The sequence below is a fragment of the Chenopodium quinoa genome, unplaced genomic scaffold (genome assembly GCF_001683475.1).
Source record: "Chenopodium quinoa cultivar QQ74 unplaced genomic scaffold, ASM168347v1, whole genome shotgun sequence".
NCBI lineage: Eukaryota > Viridiplantae > Streptophyta > Magnoliopsida > Caryophyllales > Amaranthaceae > Chenopodium > Chenopodium quinoa.
In genome coordinates, this window is record NW_018743292.1 from 1,646,234 (window position 1) to 1,667,503 (window position 21,270).

General features: G+C 35.1%; 3 protein-coding genes across 3 annotated transcripts; 2 read left to right on the plus strand and 1 right to left on the minus strand.

Moving 5' to 3' along the window:
- The first annotated feature begins 411 nt into the window (after window positions 1–411).
- On the plus strand, window positions 412–6,194 carry LOC110736253. Its single transcript, XM_021916425.1, has 10 exons — window positions 412–946; window positions 1,259–1,380; window positions 1,472–1,534; window positions 1,700–1,789; window positions 2,003–2,168; window positions 2,549–2,735; window positions 3,402–4,234; window positions 4,744–5,352; window positions 5,455–5,520; window positions 5,744–6,194. The coding sequence occupies exons 1-10, from the start codon at window positions 437–439 to the stop codon at window positions 5,849–5,851; spliced, it is 2,754 nt and encodes a 917-aa protein (XP_021772117.1). The 5' UTR covers window positions 412–436; the 3' UTR covers window positions 5,852–6,194.
- A 93-nt stretch (window positions 6,195–6,287) lies between these two features.
- On the plus strand, window positions 6,288–8,405 carry LOC110736254 (putative F-box/kelch-repeat protein At3g17280). Its single transcript, XM_021916426.1, has one exon. The coding sequence runs from the start codon at window positions 7,043–7,045 to the stop codon at window positions 8,186–8,188; it is 1,146 nt and encodes a 381-aa protein (XP_021772118.1). The 5' UTR covers window positions 6,288–7,042; the 3' UTR covers window positions 8,189–8,405.
- Window positions 8,406–9,707: 1,302 nt separating this feature from the next.
- LOC110736255 (RNA-binding protein Y14-like) lies at window positions 9,708–15,353 on the minus strand. Its single transcript, XM_021916427.1, has 4 exons — window positions 14,991–15,353; window positions 12,381–12,517; window positions 10,431–10,576; window positions 9,708–10,046 (listed from the first exon to the last, which is right to left on the minus strand). The coding sequence occupies exons 1-4, from the start codon at window positions 15,259–15,261 to the stop codon at window positions 10,001–10,003; spliced, it is 600 nt and encodes a 199-aa protein (XP_021772119.1). The 5' UTR covers window positions 15,262–15,353; the 3' UTR covers window positions 9,708–10,000.
- Window positions 15,354–21,270: the final 5,917 nt, after the last annotated feature.

A 21,270-nucleotide genomic window follows, 5' to 3' on the forward strand; every position in this document is an offset into this window, starting at 1 on the left:
AGAAAAGATGAAAACTTTTCCGTATATTTCAAAATAAGTGTAAATACGACTATTAATTCCAAACTGAAAGAATGAATACCTTATGATTTAAGTCATTAACCACCAACTCTCTCCTTCAACTCTTGTATTTCTGATCTGTATAGCTAGATCAATAGATTTTGAAGACCTTTTCTCTGATGATCAGCTAACCCCACTTAAGCTCCCATTTTATGGTCCCCCAAAAATATTTGCATATATATATATAAGCTTTCATAAAATTTAGCATGGACCAATTTTGTTAAGGACCCCATATCATATGGGTCACCCCTCCATAACCATAAGAACAACCAACAATTCAAATTCCTGCCTTTTTATCACAAAAATATCCTTCCTTTTTGTAGTATAGTCTTGGATTTTTTTCTTCCCCTTGTTTTCTGAATGTTTATGCATAATAATCATGTCAGATGCATACTTGGTGTCAATCATCTTGGTTAGCAGCTTATCATTGACTTGGTTTGCTGCTTTTGGGTCTGTCACAGCCCCTCCAAGACCGAAAATCAACCGGTATTTTCGGTTTGATGAGAAAACAGACAGTTGGGTGCCTGTGGAACTGCCTTATGATCTGGTTACCTGTATCAATGGTAATTGTACAGTTGTAGGTTCTATCCGCCAAGCGCCGGAGAAAGAAGAGAGTCAACCGAGGAATGGTGATAATACAGGAAGGAAAGCAAATAAGGAAATTTACAAAAGACTTTTACCTTTGAGGAAGCGCGTCTCATTGACAAAAATGTCTGATGCATCAGTCTGGATCACTGGTGAGAGCGGGTCAATCTATGAGAGATTCTGGAATGGAGTACAATGGGTGATTGCTCCCCATGATTTGCCTGTATCTGCAGAGCCTGCAACATCTGTGTTCTTTGTCAATCAGACTATTCTCGCTCTTTCTGAAGCAGGGTATCTATATCAGGTACAGTTCTGAGTGAATAATAAGACTCAGATATATCTAACAGTTAGGTGACAATCACCATGTGAATAGACTGCAATGCTCTTTTATATCAGGTGAAAATTTGAGAGCTATGTTACTCGAACTTGGGTATTGGTGTCAAACATTGGTACCTCTCCAAGTGTCAATTGCCCGTACATATGTTGGATTGTCGAGGATCTGACATGGGTACTAGAGGTTGAATGAGAGTCCGATTAAAAGTCTCTGAGTATAGTATATTAATATTAGGTTGTTCTGCATTTGCTGTCAGTTTTGATGAGTTCCTTCCCTTTTCAGATGCAACTGGTTGAAAACTCGCAACTGGTTTGGACAAAGCTTGAAGCTTCAGTTTATCACAATACAAGAGGAGAAAGACAGCAAAGTTTGATAAAGTCTGGAGTTGTTACTAAAGATGGGGAGTGAGTAGTTGGATTTTCTTATTGCTCAAGCTGTGTTGAGCATAACAGCTTCCATAATCAGAATGACTGACAAAATTTGCCCATCCCTCAGGAGAATTTACTTCTGCACAAAAAATGGATCACTGATAGAACTTGTAGAGGTAGAACCTCCGAGGTACGCAACAAATTTCTGTTATAAATTCAATACTTATACATTCATGAACTATATGATCAGTGTAAATTTTGCTTGAACTTCCTGCTCAAGAACAAAAGTTTCTAAAGATGATTTTAAATTTGTCACTGATGATATTTACATGTTCTGTTTTGTGAACACAAACAGGTGGGTTAATTATGGGCAGCCTCCAGGAGCAGATGTTGCAGCAGTAGCTGATGTCGGTACAATCAGATCAAACCTTATCTTCACAATCAGGTGAGCTAATATAAGTGCAAACAAACACCACACTCCATGTGTCTCCAACAAATGTCCCTTCAATTACTCAGGAGCGAATATCCATAAATTGAATTTTATTTTTATCTGCTATTCTTTCCAGCAACTTCCTACCTGAATCTGCATAGATAGTGACTAAATACAAAGCATTGTTGAAAATTGTGAATCATATGATATGAAATTTGCATACCATAGTTCGGCAGGAGACCTTTACGAGCATGATAAAAGTACGAAACCACCCTGGAAGAAGCACATATGGAAAGAAGGGTCAGCTGAAGATACTTCCTTGCTACCATCAAGAGGTTGCAGTGCTCAAGGACTAGGAGGAGCTTCTTCGATATCACTGTTTCTGTTAAACAAGGTGTAGTAACCTCAAACATGACAAAAGTGCATATTTTCTCCACCAAGAATTAGTTGTCATGATGTCACAACTGATTATGATTAAACACTACATGATTTTACGAAAGCACACTATAATTAATAAGACTAACAGTAGTATTATTTCTGTAACACAGTTTTTTCGGAAAGATCTACGTTTTGTATGACCATTGATTCCACATAGAAAAAATTTATTATGCAGAATACTTCATTGATTCCACTTCCACACACAAACACACACACACACACACACACACAAAATGTTCATCACAGACGTTTTAGTCTCAGGTCTAAGATTTTCAACACTGACATCCTTGGGCCTTAATCTTCTCACTGTTTATATTCATTTACCTGCATATGCAGGCGGGTAAGCTGGTTGAGAGGCGACTGAATAAGAGAAAATGGAAATGGATAGTACATGGGAGTCCAGAAGATCAACTGCTGACATCAATCACACCATTTCCAGAAGATGAATCCAGTGAGAAGTATTCAGTGCTCCTGACAACCGCATCAGGCTCAATACTGGAATATCAAGTAGGAAAACAGACAGGTAAACAATCAGGAAAAAAGCTCTCTAGAGTTTAGACTTTTTAACAATTTTAACACAGAATTCCTCTTTAATATGATAATGCAAGTTATGCAACAGCAATTTAGAGTTATAGACAATGCTTATATGAGATGTAGCATAGAATAGAGGTTAGTAGCATAGGTATAAAATTTAATATGAAAGAAATCATAGCCTCTACAAGGAAATTTGTCCTTGTAATGTCTAAAAGAGTTCAGTCTTGGTGAAAATCTAATATAATAAACCTTCCATCCAGAGTTGAAAATCACATTGTCTCAAACCCTCATAATCTAAGATATGACATGATTTTAGAAAAAGACACATTATATAATTGGGTCATTCCTATCCTCTCCCATCAATTAGTTTGGATCATTACTATACTCGCCCATCAATTAGTATTAATAGTTGAATTTTTAAAAAAAATATCATTAACCATTAGTATATGTAATAAGAAAAATAAAGTTTATCAGGAGATCCTAAAAGAGTAATAAACTGGATGATCAATTGCATGGAGTCTTAAGCCTCTAGGGGGCTTGTACGAGAGAAATTTCCTAAATCATTATGCATTTATCAGCCTTTAATCTCTTATACATTGAAAAAAAAACATATATATAAACAAGGGAACTGATGTTTATATTTGTGTCCTGATAGGAGTGGCTCAAGAGTACCAACTAGAAGAGCCATGGGTTAATCATATGCATCCACCACATGCAAAGGTAGCAAGAGGTGTAGAAGGGATACCATATCAATTTGGTAGGATCCTTTTCCCACTAGATGACGGCAGGATTTCAGAACTTCATCTATCAGGTTTAGGCGGTGAAAATTCAGGACCAAATCATCAAATCAGTATCCGTAAAAGATTGTCATTGAAGTACGTTTGGTCAATATTAGATGCCCCTGAGACTGAAGGATGGAATGCAGAGTATTGTACAGAGGACCGTGGACCCTCCAATTGCATAATGGGTGTAAAGGATGAAACAAATGATTTTACAAACACAAGAAGTATGACAAGAAGGCGAAAGGGAATGCAACAGAACTACTTGATCCTGGATATGTCAGGCATCAACCTAGAACAACCATTGGAAGAACATAAATTGGAAGAGAATTGGGTGAATGTAAACTTTGGCATGAGAGTGATACAAGGAGGTAGATCATTTTTCCTGGTGTCAAATAGTGGCCTGACTTTTGAGTATCTTTACAATGACAACGTAGGACTATGGCTGAAGCATGACCACCCAACAGCTATGCAGGGTGCAGTTGGGAGCTATAATGGGAGTCTGTTTTTGGTTGACATCCACGGTACTTTGCTAATCAGAGAGAGAAGCAACAATGAGTTGCAGTGGATAAATTGTACTGCCATGAAGAAAGGGAAACCGATAATTGGTGGCCCTCCATGGGACAGGATCCAAGGTACAGGAAAGAAAATCACGGCAAATGATGCAATTTATCTTGTAAGCAAGAAGGGAACACTACTGCAGTTCACTGTAAGTTGTGAAGCACCAAAAATGCAAGACACTAATGTTTGCTCAATTGCATTTTCCAATTGGAAACAATCACTATTTTTTTCCTGTTGCTTTAAAGCTAAGAGGCATAACTATATGTTTATTTCTTTTTAGTCGTTGCCATCAAAAATCCAACTAGAATGAGCATTCTAATGCTTTCCCAGTGACAAAATATGAAACCTAAACTAGAGAGTTCAAATTAACTACATCCTGTCATCCTCTATCCAGAGATAATAGTCACATAGTATTTGAGGATGTCCAGTAGATTGTCATATTTCCTAAAATAGTACTGGTTAGTTATTGGCTTTCCCAAATCCCTAAATAAGGTTGAAGAATAATGAGAGCGGGAAAATCCAAACTTTTGTGCTCCCCTTTATAGGCTAGAACAATGTAAATTGATCTCCTCTCATTATGCCTCCCTAAAAACAGATGCCAATATTTTATAACAACGGAGTTTATCTGATAGACTAACAGCAGACACTATTGTCTAGGTTGCTCTCAGGAATTTTAAATGGAAAGATTGCAAAAGCCCTGCAGATACAGAGATTGCAACAATAGTAGACCAGGAAGTGTGCAGGGATAAGGTAATTTTTGTAATCGGAAGGAATGGAAGATTGTATCAATATAATAGATTGTCTGGATTATGGCATGAACATCATCAATCTCAGCACCTAGTTCTCTCAAGATTACCTGGGACAGCTATGAGGCCATCAGCACTATCTTTGGAAGGCTCCCTTTTCATGATTTCAGGAGATGGTGCACTTGTCGAATATCAATGGAACTCACTTGATGGATGGATATGGGTTGAACATGGCACACCAAATGGAGTTAGAATAGCTGGAGCACCTGGGCCAGGCTTTGAGGGTCATCAGTTGTTCTTAGTTGGCTCAGATGGGAAAGTTTACCTAAGGCACTTCAACCAAGGAGAATGGAAGTGGAGAAACTGTGGATTTCCAGATTCAGAAAATACACCAGTTGAACAAGAAAGAGAGGAAAAGGTGAAGCATTGGAAAGAAAAAGGCATCTGTCTCGATACTGTTAGTGTGGACAGTGCAGAAGAGCCCAAACTAAGAAAGACAAACCAAAACTGCGATCCTAAGGTGAGTTTCATATGTAATTAATCTAACTATCAACTCTATTGCACATTTTGAACTGCAATGATGAGTTGATAACTGATATGTAATTCATCTGATCTTACACAGGTGGCATCAACACGGCCAATTCGTTCTTCAGAAGATAAAGTAATATTCGAGCTAAGGGATGGCAGAGTAAGCATTTTATAACAAAGATATCATAATTTTTACATTTTAAAATAATGACACATCAACATGACACTATATAAAGTTTTAAAGCAGAAAATTCAATGGTTTCCACATTATAAAGAAAACTTTTGGCTGTAAAGACTCAAGAGTTGGATTTAAAATTAAAACATACGCAAACATATTTGCTCACTAACAATTGTAGCTAAATACTCACCTTGTCATATGACAGTTGGCTGAGATGCATCAAGTAAAGGCTTTCGATTGGATATGGTCAAAAATAATTGCAACTCCCACAAGCCTATGTACGGAAAATTTCTGGGCTGCTGCTGCATCATGAAGCTGGAAGATACAGACAGAAAAGCACCTTAAAGATTGTAACAACCATATAATGCAAAAGCACAGAAGCTAGGAGATACTGAAACATACCATACTGTACATAGTAAAGCAAGGACACCAAACTTTTCACCCTCAATCTAGCGCGGCAGGACAAGATGAAGCTTAGAAGCCTGATGCCTTAAGCTACCCTGAGCATTGCTTGTAAATTTGTCTCCAATGTTCACTGTACAGTTTCATACAAAAATAGACACTTCATTTTCTTTTTTTCTTGTAAAATTGAAACTATTGTATCTCTGATATTAAAAGCAGTGACTTCAATAATCAGAATATGAAAGCTTCCTAAATACAATGAAAACTGGTGGGCTCAGTCAAATAAATTCAGAATTCTACTGATGCACTCTATAACCACATATGATTATAATTGTGTGTATGTCATTATCGTCTCAATAATCATATGATTATGAATTTATGACACATCTAGAATCGAATCGTGATGTTGGCAAGAGGCCCATCTGCAAGAAGAATAATAAATCACTAGTTTTCTATTAATATGAGAGACAAGTACATTTGCATTATGTTAATAGATAGTTGCTGATCTCTAAAATGAAAAGGACATATGGATGAGATACACGGTGGGACAAGATGGGAAATCCACAACATGTTCTACAATGCTACCCCTATATGAATTAATTAAATCCTAATCTTCATAGATCGCGGCTACTACTACCGCAATTAATTTTCTCAAGAGAAAGTACTACGTCATAACCAAATTTCACCAAATCAACACTCCAAAGAAACTTTCTTCTTCCATGTCTCAAAATTTTGTCAAGAAAATTAGCATTAATTATTGTACAAACACATTATTGTAAGCTTAATTATGACGTGTAGTCATGAGTTATCTTTGTATCATATCTCAATTATTAGTCAATGAATCAAGGTAAACCAATCCAGTAAGAAACAACTTTTAGAGCTTCTTTGTTCTTTCTAACAAGTCAAGCTTCTTATATTATTACTCCTCAATTTCGATTCAAACATTGTCAATTAAGATAAAGCCTAAGTTAATATCCGATATTGATCAATCTCAATCTCACACCCTATCAGCAGATCCCAACTCTATAATAAGCACAAACTCATTGAAAAAATATCCCCGAGCCTCATCATCTTCATCTTCTTCCTTATCCCTCTTCTCCAAATGGATGAAGAAGAACTAGAATCATTTGAATTCAACAACCTTCCAAAAGACATAATTTTCGACATTTTTTCAAGAATCCCATTAAAACACCTCTATCAACTACGATGTGTTTGTAAGAAATGGCTATTTTATCTACATCAAAACCCAGAATTCAGAGATTTTTACCATCAAAAACACAAAATCAACCCAATTTTACTCTTCACTAAACAAATTATGGAAAACCCATCAACCCAATTATCTTCCTACTATATTGATGGAACCCCAATAACTCAAATTTCAACCAATTTTGATCAATCATTAATTTCAACCCTAACCTGCAATGGAATCCTCTGTTTAATCACAAAAACCAATGCATTTCTTTATGATCCTATAACCATGAGAATCTCTAATCTCCCTAATTCAAACCCTCGCCGTTTCGATTCATCATTTGGGTGGGCATTCGGGTTTTCCCCGTTTCGAAACGTTTTCAAAATCCTACATTTTTACACCATTGAAAAGAAATTTGACAATTTTCATTACTGTCAAACACAGGAAATAATGTGTGAAATTCTGAACAAACCCAATTCAGACCTCGGGTTCGAATCCCAAGAAGAGTGGAATAATCTTGGGATTTGCCCATTTGATTTTCTGGGTAGAAAAAATTATGCATTTGTTGATGGGAAATTTTACTGGTTAATTGGAGAAAAGAAATTCAACCCAGAAAACATAAAGATCATGTCTTTTGATCTTGAATTTGAGGGTTTTGGGTTGAATTATTTCCCCAAATCATGCTCAAATCGTTCAGTTGAATGCTTGGATTTGGTGGAAATTAGGGATTTTTTGTGTTTAACAGATAGATTACCTTGGGAATCGAGCATGGATATTTGGATGATGGAGAAAGAAAATAAGGGTTTTCCAAATTTTTGGGTAAGAAAATATAAAGTTGATCTTATGGGAATTAATCATCATGATGTAAGAATTTTGGGCCATGTGATTAAAATCAACGGTGGAGATTGTGAGAGTGAAGGAAAGATTATGATAAAATTTGGGGGTCAAAGTTTTGGGTTTTATGAGCTTGATAATGAGGTTTTTACAAATTTGGCGGGTGAAATTAATTTTCAAGGATGGGATTTACAGTTGATGGTTAACAGAAAGTTTCTATTATAGAAAGTTTCAATTACAGAAAATTAATTTTGTACTGTAGCTTCCATTTTTGGAGAGTTGATTTGTACTCATAATTGTGAATCTTCAATTTATAGAATATACGAGTAGTTGAGATTTTTCTTGTCAAAATTTCGAGATATTTTAGCATGGAGATTTTTGCCTACACAATTGGTATATACTGTGTACTATACAAAGATACACAAAGTGAAAATGTTTCTTTGAAGCTGTCTCTTTTTATTTTTTATTTTTTTTTTTTATTTTTGGAAATGACTTTGAAGCTTTCTAATTGTATAGCACATTATAAAGATTTGATAGTTTACTTAGAGCAACTCCAATGGTTGTAGCTAAGGACTTGCTTGCAATATTAAATAATCCTTAGCTACTAGCTTAACCATTGGAGCTAGAAAATGCAATTAGCTTGGTCAAAGCTAATTTGCTTGGAAAAGAACTTGCTAAAATAAAACAAATTAGAATAAATAAAATGAAATTTACCAACGTAAATTAAGGAGGTGTGGTTCATTTAAATAGTAAGCCATTAGCTAGCTATTGGAGCTAAAATGACAATTAGCTTAAAAACTTATGTGGCATAGCAATTAGCGTGCCATTGGAGTTGCTCTTATATGGTGGAGCCATCACATAGCCAAACTTTACGTTGCACAATTGATACTTAGGTCATTAACTCATTATTGATCAAACGAGCATTCTTTTTGGGTAATCACTCAATTCATTGAAAATTATGAAACAAAAGTTGTCTTTATATCGTAATAAATTGGTTTAGAATTTCATGGCACACACATTTTCCACATGTATACTCGATTACTCGTATATGGTCGTATTTTTTTTGGCATCGTCTATTACTATAATTGAACGCCCAGTACATCAATTAAAATCATTGAGCGCAGAATGTATGTCATTAAAGAACACTAGCACACATTTTCAAAGGAGGCTTTATAACTTTGTAGATATAACTGACTCATAATTCATTAAGGCCACAACTCTTCAAAGTGTACACTACTTCATAACTTCCCTATCCCTCTTTCCAACTTTCTATGAACAAATCATGTACAACCACATCAGCGCGCCACATTAAAGCAATTGCCCGTATTGCACAACACGACATTCAACACTACATTTGATGTTGAAACTTGAATTCCCATGAAAGTGGACTCTCAAGCCTTGAAGCCAACGTCCATTTACCATTTTACTTAGGTGGAAAGTTGGTACTCTGTATATCAACTAGAATAACCTCACTCGTAAGTACCCCATTACGGGTAGCTGCTTATTACAAAATGCAGTAAGAAACAGATCAACAATCGAATTTCACCGGAAAGGTAACTGTCGTTCAAAACCCACCCACGTCATGCAAACTAGCTTGGACCACGAGAGAACAAGGATTATATTATCTCATTACCAGCCGCCATAGGCATATAGATATTGGCTTGATTTGCTGTAGAGCTTCAGAAATTTCATATCAGAGCATTAGATCCTTTTTTGGGGTGGGAAAAGGGAAAATGCACATTAGTTAAAAGAATAACCATACAAATTCCACAAATATAAAATTAACAGTCATACAGCTAAAAACCTAGACCAATACAAGAAATAGTGTACACTCAACGTTGAGAAAATGATATCCAAACCGCCACTCTTCCATAAGTAAGAATTCATTAACAAAAGCATGTATAAGGATGAATCATTCAGTAAACAAATACACACTAATGCCTCACTATCATGGCAAAAAAAAAAAGTAGCTCCACCACATGCCTTGAACTCGAAATCAGGAGAGGTATCCACAACTTCCAAAAGCAACAAACAGGATTAATATCGTCTTCTAGGACTCCTTGATCGGTGACCGCGAGGGGATCTGCATTAATAAATAAAACCTTGTCAAACATGTGGAGGCAAAAGCATCTATAATAGGAGTGTAAAACAGCTGATTAGCAAAAAGTGCAATACAGATTATCTAGATATATCCACTCATGTACTCGTTCATAGCAAATGAGGAACTAGTGCATTGCTTAAACAAAGTGATAGAAGAACAATGTAACAGTCGATAAGTCAGTTAGATTTTTTTTTTCTTAAAAAAAAGTCAAAAAGTGATGCTACAAGTCTACAACTAGTCAACTTGTATTTACTCTAGAAAGTAACAATACTCGGGTACTAAACGAAGTTGGAAAACCAATGTAGTCATAGTATGAAACCAAGAAATCCCAAAACTTAATAACTGTTCAAACTTAAAAAGACAAACCTTCTACGGTTGCCCCTCCTCTTGTAAGGCCCATTACTGAAAGCCCAATCAACATTTATCGGCTGCTCAAGCATTTGGGCACCACTCATCTCCTTTATTGCAGCTTGTGCTTCTTCATATTTCCCATACTCAACCAGTGCATAACCCTAAAGATAAACATCAAACAAGGGGAATATAATATATGAGGAAACCAAACCAAAAACTTAAACATAAAAGGTGATAAAACAATAGCTAAACATTTTCCAAAAGAATAGAGAACAAAGCTAAATGGAGATTTCAAACACGTCCACATAGAAAACGAAAAGATCAGAGAAGCACCTCCACAGAACCAGCAACACAACCACCTCAAACCCCCCAAGAGCTCTGTATAGAGTTGTAGAACATCACTGTTTTCCACAAACCAGGTAGAGCAAGAAAAGCAGCTGATCCTTTCTTTAGCAAGATTTGACACATTCATACAAATAAACAAAACTTGGGGAAGGGAACTCAGTGGCAGACAGAAACTCAACTTAAGCCATTTACAGACTAGTGTGTCAAACACAAGCCAAGAGAAGCATCACAGCCAACCAGGACAATAAGCATACATACGGAATCGCACATTTGCAGACCAACCCCACTATCCAGAGTAGGCAGCTGAAATGGTTGTATCATTTGCAGAAAGATGGAACCTTTTGAAGCCTGTTCTAAAATTGACTCGCAAATTAGGTGCTTCTATTCGTTTCAGAAAGGAAATAATTACTTCGCATTAGCTCAGAATACCTTCCAAGTATATCAAAACCAAGTCACCAAAATTCTACAGACCCTCACAGCTCTAAGCAAAGCTTCCCATGCCTAAAGGCTTGAACCAAGATCAAAGCAACATCATAACTAAAGCCTAAACATCTTATTAGACTAATGCACTTCAACAATCTGACTAGTTGAGTTATAGTTTTCATACACATGCATCACATGATTTAACCTATTTGTTTGTGTATGTGTGTGTGTGTGTGTGTGTTGAGTGGGTGGATAGAACATAGAGCTCAACAGAAATGTTTGCTACAGAGGCCTTAACCTCCAACTGTCTAACAGCTCTTCTTTGCATGCACCTCTAATAAAGTACTTACACTAATTGAAGTTTTGTGGTGCTGTTGTCCATAAGGACTCTCATCACTGATGCTTTCTCAAGCGCCCACCAAGTCACACCATGGACCTTTCCCAAATCTAAATGGCGGAATAAGCAATGTGCAAGCTTAAAATAAGACAAAATATAGCATTGTCAAAAAAAAAAGGCTTATTCTCCCTGTGCTAATTAACCACACATCCTTCACATAAACTGCTACACCCTCAATTACCTACAAATCGTATTGCATAACATATTGTCCAACTGACCCCAACCTTTAAAACTCACCAAATTGAAAATAACTACAGTAAAACTACATTTGTCCAATCAAGTGAGATAGGGTACATAAATATCTCAGGAATTTCATCAAATAATTAATCCTCAAATGCAGCGATCAAAACAGTTTTTTGTCATCAATCCCCATCAACCAAACCAAAAAATCTTCTGAACAAGCCACGCTTTACATTGCACCAGGAATGTATAATAAGTGGATTGGAAGAAAAAGTTGACACCAGTTATAAAATCCCTTTCTCAGAAACTTCAGTTACAGTCAAAATCCTCCAAAATGTCCAATCATTCATCACGATCATCCTTTATCTCTACATGCTTAGCGACATGCAAGTATGTAACCCCTTCCTCTCTTCATTCTAAAAGGAACCACAGACTTTACTAGAACCTATGACCAATGATTTGCACTTACATGTATGCTTGCCCAAATCAACAAAACTACTTAATAAAACGAACAGGAAGCAATAAACACTTCTGGATTCAGTATCAGAGTAAGCATAAGAAAGAAAAATGCATCAAATCAAAACGACCAATACACTTTTAAGTGAGAACTACTATCGCACCTTGACAAATCCAGTACGGCGATCCAGATTCAAATGCAAGTTCTTAATCTCACCGAAATCTCCAAAGACATTAAGGAGATCCTCTTCCTGTGCCTCTTCATGCACTCCTGTGACGAGTACAATCCAGCCTTCGATTGCTGCAATGAAAAAAAAATTGTTAGAATTTTGCTTGCAGAAATTTTAATAAAAATAAATTCACAAGAAAAGAAAACCAAATTTTCATTTTAACTTCAAGACCTTCCACAACAAACAAAGAAAACCAAGATAAAAAGAATCCACAACCAAAAACTATCAGCAGTACATGAGAAAGTAAATCAAATAAATCTCTGGACGATCAAAGAATGATAAGCTCGTCCACTTTTATCACTACTAATTTCACTAAGGATCAATACGTTATATGGAGTAATCTACCAATTGGAAATTGTGGCCAAAAAAACATCCAAAGGCTTCAAAATTTTGGGGCTTATAATGATCTTTGCCTTCCCCGACAATTTCTTTTCAGTTAATTCAAAAAACTAAGAAAAATTATGGAGTAAATTTTTACTCATGATGATTTGATTTCTGATTCTTCTCGCTTAAATAGTGTTCAATCTTTATAAAAGCATATAGTGTTTACCGTTATAAAAACAATTAGAGCAAAAAATTTGGGACATCCAAAATACACAAATCAATCTAAATCTAAACCATAATTCAAAATTCACAATCGCCTCCATAAATTGTATCTAAACTCACCAAAACATCTAATCAGATGGAGAAATATGAGAAAGTCATAACTGTATGAAAAGTCAGTGACAGAAGAAATTTGATCTCCTATATGTCCAAGCTGGGGGCTTATGTTTGAAATCAGATTCAGCAGCACAAAAAATGAGGTCAATAAACTGGTTGAAAAACCTACATGTCCTCAACTATCAACATTGAGCTCCGTGGTCTCAGTACAGCAAGAAATCTTGTTCCAAGCAACAAGAATTGGCACATGGTTCCTATGTATTGCAGGAGAGTGGAAAAAAAACAAATAGTTGGATCCATGACATCAGGCTTTCAATAAGTCATCTTTTTACAGCCAGCTACAAAACCTATGCTTCTCCAAAAGTTCAACTATAAGAAATATTTAGTCCCCAAGTAAGAATAACTTGTTAAACAATGCAACCAATGAAGTAGACTAATTGCTCTTATAACACTTTAAATGTACTAACTGCAGTTCTTTGTCAAAAATCCCAACTTATGTCAAAGGCAGGAGTTGCTGGACAGCAATACAAATATATACACCTTCATACCATGTTGCATGACTTGGGAAGATCCCAAAATTAAAGGTGCGAAGGTAAATGCCAATTCTTTCTGGGAGTACGGGAGTTGGATATGAAAATATCTATGAGTGTTGGATAATGAAAGAAGGGTTTCTAAGTAGTTACTCCATCGTCAAGAGTAAATGTATTGATAAAACTCACCCTAAACATTCGAAATAAGAAAGCCGATCATAAACTTATGCGGATATACCATAATACTACAAAACCAGTTTTATCCATAACCAAATGAGACATCAAAAAAAAATTGAAATCTCAACATTGATGCAACTTCCAAACAAGGTCAAGATATTACATTTGTTTAATCTAATAAGAAAGTCCATGAAGAAAGTAAAAATAGAAAGTAATCAATAATTAGCTTCTGAGATCTTTACAACATTTTGGTTCATATCGCGAGTAGCCTAAAAACCCTTAACACATTAACAGCCAACACCAGTACACAAGCAAGATGTAAACCTTCCACCAAGAATAAACAGAAAAAGAAACTTGAATGTGCTAAAATCAATGAAGGAGTTCGGCCAAAGATGATGGACTTAAAAAGCTCCAATTGCTCCCTCACAATTTCAAGTAAACAGTCAGACATCAGACTACAACGTTTATAAAATGGTTTAAAAACTGTAGTTCACTGAAAAGTAAAAACTAAGTATTAACCAATTGGTTTTTCAACCTTAAACTACAATTCCAGCTGCACCATTCAATCACCAACGGTAACAGTGAATACACTCCACTCGATCAAGACTATATGATGCACATCTTGTAAGACACAGAAAACACAAACGATTTTATACTTCGTACGTTGTTCAACCGCCTACTTCCTCCACTAATATCAATCAATCACAACCTTACCAAAAATACAAAGTAAAAATCTATTTCCAAAACCCTGGCAGTTCGAAACAAATACAGTTGACATAGAAAAATGCTAGCTTAGAAGCTAGTAGTTTTCCAAAAGAGCTAACTTGCTACATTTGCTACCAGAACCCGAAACCCTATACTTCGACAACTCGTAACCTAAACCTTAAATTAATTTGCAACATTCAATTACCACTCAATTGAGACTAGTTGACATTACAATTTACAAATTAGCACACAAATATCTAAATATCCCCAATTACCACTTAATTCCACCATAAATTCAACAAATCACAACCTAAATCCCCAATTACACAACAAAAAAAAAAATTACCAAAACCCTAATAATCATAAACAAATTCAATTAACTAATACCCTAACAACTACTATCAAAACCCGAAAACAACAATAAACACAAACAAATGAGCAAATTAGCAAAATCAGAGAGAAGAAAACTAACAGCGAGCGGGACCAGGTCCACCATCAGAATCAAGAGATTCAAATTCACGAGCAGCCATACGACTATTACGCTCAGCATCAGCTTCTTCACGAAAACCACGACCTTTCGTCTTCTTGACGAATCCAGCAGCGGAGCCGCCAGCAATGGCGGATTTGAGCTTGGGATGAGAAGCCCTAGGAGAGCCGTCGGCGTCACCGGCGGTGCCATCTTCGTCCATGAGATCGTCTTCCTCTGGTTCGAAGTCGACTGCTTCAACGTCAGGTGCCGCCATTGTTAGAGCTTCGAGCAGTTGTTGTCGTTGATTTTCTCTCTCCTCGGTTTTTTGTTTAAGCCGAAGTTGTGTTGAGTTGTGGTTTTGGAGAGGTGGGAAGAGTAGAAGAAGAGAAGGTTGTTGTGTTGGGCTGGGCTGGGTTGTGAATGTGGGCTTTTAATGGTTGGGTTTTATTGTTTTATCTCCTAATGAGCATAGGATAAGGTTGAAAAACTTGGAATAACATATGTTTCAATTAGGGTGCTAATTGAGTTGAGCAGCTTGCGAGCAATTTGAACTTGACTCGGTCAATGCTCGATTAAAACTCGAATCGAGTTAGCTCGAATCGACTCGATAATATATTTTATTAATATAAAATTTACAAACAAAATAAAGTTACCATGTTTAAACAAATTTGACACTTAATAAGTATTAATTTATATTATCAAAAAAGAAAGAGTAAATCTTTAATAATAAATATACTACTATAAAAAAAGAAAACAATATAAAGTGAACAAAAAAAAATACAGGCATATAATTATAGAAAGTTCAAAACTTTAACGAGCAGATCATGAGCTACTCGACTCGACTCGAAATTTTAACGATCACGAGTCGAGCAGGTTTTATTGGTTCGAAATTTTAGCGATCACGAGTTGAGCACATGTAAAATGTTTTCGAGTCGAGTCGAGCACCCCTCATCTCGTGATCGACTCGCTGGATAAGCACCCCTAATTTCAATTAAACAATGTTACCAACAAGAGTTTGCTCAAGTGGTAAGCAGTTTGATTAGGGACGGGTCAAATAGGAGACCCACCTCATCCCCGCCCCGTTGGTCTTGGTTTGGCGAGTGATGGGGATAAAAACCATACTCGCCGTGGGTGATGGGGGCGAAGGTGGATTGTAGGTTGTACCCACCCCATCTCCACATCCATATATTTTTAAAAACAAAATTATATACTTTTATACTTTTTTTTAAAAAAAAAATATGTAAAATAAAATAGTAAATATAATACTTTGTAATACACTTATATTATAAACAAAAAAATGTGTAATATTAACGATAATTTTTTCTTTTTGCAATCTTTATTAATTATGAAGGATTGTGTATTTGGGAGGCGGGGATTAGGCGAGTCTTAGGTGGGGATTAGCTGGGGGTAGATATCCAAGTGGGGGGTGGGGCGGGGATGGGTTTGGAGTTGTATCCGTCGGGGCGGGGATGTGGATGAATTTTAGATCCGTCGCGGGGATGGGGATGGGGATAGATATGAAAATTTTAGGTGGGGATGGAGATGGGAAGGCCAACATCCGTCCTGCCCCGCCCCATTGACATCCCTAAGTCTGATGTCGTCTAAGGGAGGTCTCGAGTTAGAGTCTCACCAAATGCAGAAAACTCTTGTTTGGAGACTCACCCACTAGGCCACTATAAGCTAGGTGTGCAACCCGGGTCGGATCCGAATATAGTCGGAGCTAAACTCCGGTGAATTGGGTGGGGCAAACTCAAAAAAAAAAAAAAAAAAAACAATTAAGCACATGTTTAGTGCTTTGGATGCCTAATATTTCAACTTTGACATAATTAATAATTTAACAATGTGACTAGTGCGTAATAATATTTTATTTCTTGAATTTCTAAATATAATCTAAAATAAAAATTAGCAAACAATATTGGAAAGAATGAATGAAAAAAAAAACAAAAAAACAAAGTCATGAGTTCAAAGTTATATGACAATACGGCATGGCTTCAGCGTACAAGAGAGATGTCACGTAGCACATATGCTTTCTTATAATACATATGCTTTCTTAGAATGATTAGGTTGCTATGTATGATGATCCCTAATTGAAATTTGACGATTCAAAATCTGAAGCCGTCAAAATGGTATGTAGTCCAATTCTCCAAGGCTAAGCTACTATTGATTTCACTTATATCAAACTCTCTTGGCACTTGCTACATTTTGTTGTAGCCTTTTATTGGTGCTGACTTTCCTAGATGCAAGGCTATTCTACTACCTCTTGGTGCATGCTATTGTTATTACTGCCCATCCTATTTGTAGTTGTATAAAGAACATACTATTCATATTTGTTCCAGCGTCATTCTGGTATTTGAATCTATGTTACAAACTCTTTATTTCAATGCATGATCTGTGCATCCGGGTGCACCATGCACATGGTGCACCTGGTTAAATAAAAAAAAGACGGAAAGAACATTTAGCTGTTTGAAAAAGAACATGCAGGTTTTTGAAAAAGAATATGTTTGTGTTTAACAAAGAACATGCATTATTAAAGAACATAAAGACATTACAAAAAGAACGTGATAAAAACTTTATTAAAATTTTATGAAAAATTACACATTAACTTAAAAAATATTTACCAAAGATATCATTTCCCCAAAAATTGTTTTTTCTCTCTCCAAAAATTAACTTTCCATAATAATTTTAGTTTTCTCTCTCTAAAATATTTTCAACTAAGGAAAAACCAAGATTTCATTTTCAAATTAAATTTCGAAATTCAAAAATATGTTAAAATAGCATAAAATATAATGTAAAGAACATATAATTTATACCTGAATAACACACTGATCAAACTCAAAGAACATACGATAATAAAAAATAATGATACATGATAATTCAAAAAAGAATTTGTACGTCACTCTTTACCTCAAAGAAAATACGAGCCAAATTCAAAGAACATACTTTGTATTATTGAAACCCAAATATGTTTTAAAAATGTTTTGAAAATGGAAAATGCCCATTAAGGATAATAATTTAAAACTGAAAGCAGTTTAAGGGGAATAAATTCCCTATAATTTCGCCCAAAATTTTTTATTTTTTTATATTTTCCACTAATTTTTTTTATATTTCCCCTAATTTAATGCTAATTAGTTATGCCACATCACCAGGTGCACCACGAGCATGGTGCACCCTAGTGCATTATACAATTTTCACTTTATTTAGTCTTCATAAATATCAACACCTCTGCCTTACAACATGGGACACATACCGTCACACTAGTATCCAACACTTTATGTAATATATATTTGAATTTTCATCATATCTCCTACAAAATTCATGAGAAAATCACGTGAAACACCAATAGATCTGCTTTTATTAGAAAGCTAACATTGCTCAGGATTACATGCAACTCCATGAGAAGTATAACGAATTGGCACATGATGAAATTTTCACCAAAGCAAATTATGAAACCTAAATTTCAACTTGGAAGGAGAGAGGGAGGGACCTATTGTAAGCTCATAAAATGGACCCATATCAACTAGGAGGAAATGGCATGTATTTTTTGCGGGAGACAATGATACGGAACAAACACAAAGTATCTTATTTTAGATTTGCATTGAAAGTGATATTGACTATGGCTCGTGAATGTAATGTTAAAACTAAACTTTGTAGCATATTGGACAACTATGAGTGGTATATTATACATACAATTATTAATTCTCGTTTTATTCACGAATTATTAATTATACTTGTATTAGATAGACTTTATGTCGCAAAACATGTTCTCTGCATATTATTTGATTTATTTCCGACACTTTATTTTAATGTTTGTAAAGATGTACTCGGTATTGTATTTTCTTTTGTGTAAAAATACAATCAGAATTTTATCATATCGACAATAGACCGAGCCTAGAAGATCCAGTCCAAACCTAACTATAAACCTTGATAGGAAGAGATCAAATCCTTAGTTCTAACAGAATGACAACCACCAACCAATTCACGAGATTCTCACCTTAAAGTGAGATTTGTGATTTGTTGATTGGATTACATGTGCATGCAAATATACAAACATCATAGTTTCCCAGATAAGAGTAGTAATTATCCTATACTACCAGACAATGGTGGAGTTAGTAACTGTTGGATTTTTATGTTTCATAGACTCACACTTTAGCTAAATTGCCCCCACAACCCACTTCTTCATACTTCATAGACTGGTTGTTGTGGGAAGGGAAATTGAAACTAGGTTATGTCTTAATAAAGAAATTATGCACTAATCTAGTCTTTAACATTCAAAGTACATTTATTTTTAGTCTGTTGTTTGAAATATAAATTAACTAGGTATAAAAAATTTACTTGCATATGTTTGTAATATAAATATTTTAAACAAAACATAATAAATTGTGATCGATCCCTCTTGGTAGATTAATTGAGCTAAAAATATTCTAATTAACTTCATGTTACAATAAAAATTTTAAAATGTTAGCATTCGTTTTTGATTCATTATAATTGAAAAATTAATAAAGAGGGGAAAATCTAAAATCTTCTATCACTAATAAAATGCATGTTTTGTAAAAAAATTCTATGTAGGAGGAAACAAAAGAATGTGAGAGAGACCAACCGCCAATTGTTTTACTCCGTAGAAAATTGTGTAATTAGTCAATTTAATCATAAAAGCTTTTAGAAAAATGTATAATTAATCAATCATTTTCAAATATTAGCTTTACCTTGAAAAGGAAAAATGAAAAATAAATAAATAAATAAATAAATAATGTCACAAATAGTTTAGGAGGGAAATTTTTTTATAAGAAGACGACACATGGACAATGGTGATATCAACGGTAATTACTTTAGTATTAGTTATAGATAGGTTATACACTCGATAAGAAGGTCCGAACAATTTATTTTAAACCAAACTTATGCTATTAAAAGTTTAAAACCTATGGTTCAGATAATTAATTTATCACGGTATTTTTTAATTAAAGTTACTGATTTATACTGAATCGAACAAGACCTACTTATGTCGAATCTGTTATGAAGCAGATAAGTAGAGCAAGTTGGTCTGAGTTGAAGCCCAGGGACGTGGGCCATAAAATGGATTGAGATGTTTCTGTTTAGCATTAAGCCAGTGTTTGGGCTTTTTCGTGTAGGCCCCTGAAATCATATTTTACTGGGCAATCAAATTATGGACCCACATGCAATTAAGATTTCCCAGAGGTAGTTCGGTAATTTTTTTTGCCCACATTGGATTCATTAACTTGACTTACTATTCCTTGTCAAAAAAAAAAAAAAAAAAAACAACAACTTGACTTACTATTCAAGCTTTTAAGTTACTAGTAATTTTTTTATATATAAAAAATAAAATAACTCTTTGTACACAAACAAATACAAGTAAATAGTAATAACTGTAAAAAAATTATACCATGGCTAAACTCTATAATAACATCAATAAGTGACTTTGTCTACTTTGTGAGAAGTGGGATTAACAAATATACGGGATGACGAGTTTTAAAAAACAAAAAAGTGACTAAATTTTTACGGAAAATGTAGCAGATTTTATAAGATGAGACAAGAGGGATATAGTTAGGTTCACCTATGCGATGCTACAAAATATTGTGGGGGCAATCGAGAATAAGGCTCCTAGATTGACTGCATGCTCTATTGGTCATCTAGACCATACTATGATAGTAGAACAAAAGCCACTCTCATGAAGGTCCATGGCCTAATTAGCTAGTCAAAGAGAAATCGTGATAGAAAAATGAGACACGAGTAGAAAATATTTTAGAATATCTCAGTAGCAATTGTTATCAAAAAAACTATCTACAAATTTTACTATCAAGAGCATGAGTGGCAATTGAAATAGTTGTTTCTACGAGTAGTATGTCCACAATTAAATAGTTTAAAAGGTACATATCATCAATAATGTTGAAAGATAACAAACGGTTTAGCATATTTTGATGACAAAACCTCTATTGGTAGTTAGGTACTTAGTTGCTTACTTGAATATTGTTAATACAAACAGCGTTATCGAATAATTCGTTTTCAAAATTAGCGTAAGTTAAATCAGATCAAATCATGTGAATTAGTTCAAGTCAATAAATATTATGGATAGGCCAATAAGTGAGCTAAATTAGTGATTATGCCTAGAATATACTTGGTATATAAAGAAACATTAAACATGCCCTTTGATTAAAAGGGTAGTTTGACCCACCAATTTTCATCTGGTCCATGCACACGAAATTAGTGAGGGGATTTCAATGTCCCCCTGACCCTCGTACTTATTTGTCACTACATCCATGCTTTATAT

Bases quoted from the DNA above. Each gene is read 5' to 3' on its own strand.
- LOC110736253 (XM_021916425.1), top strand. From the start codon at position 437: ATGTCAGATGCATACTTGGTGTCAATCATCTTGGTTAGCAGCTTATCA. The intron at 1,535-1,699 runs GTACGCAACAAA...GAACACAAACAG, and splicing joins GTAGAGGTAGAACCTCCGAG to GTGGGTTAATTATGGGCAGC. The intron at 5,353-5,454 runs GTGAGTTTCATA...GATCTTACACAG, and splicing joins ACCAAAACTGCGATCCTAAG to GTGGCATCAACACGGCCAAT.
- LOC110736254 (XM_021916426.1), top strand. From the start codon at position 7,043: ATGGATGAAGAAGAACTAGAATCATTTGAATTCAACAACCTTCCAAAA.
- LOC110736255 (XM_021916427.1), bottom strand. From the start codon at position 15,261: ATGGCGGCACCTGACGTTGAAGCAGTCGACTTCGAACCAGAGGAAGAC. The intron at 10,577-12,380 runs GTGCGATAGTAG...GTTTATCTTTAG, and splicing joins GCCGTACTGGATTTGTCAAG to GGTTATGCACTGGTTGAGTA. The intron at 10,047-10,430 runs GTTTGTCTTTTT...TTATTAATGCAG, and splicing joins AGGAGGGGCAACCGTAGAAG to ATCCCCTCGCGGTCACCGAT.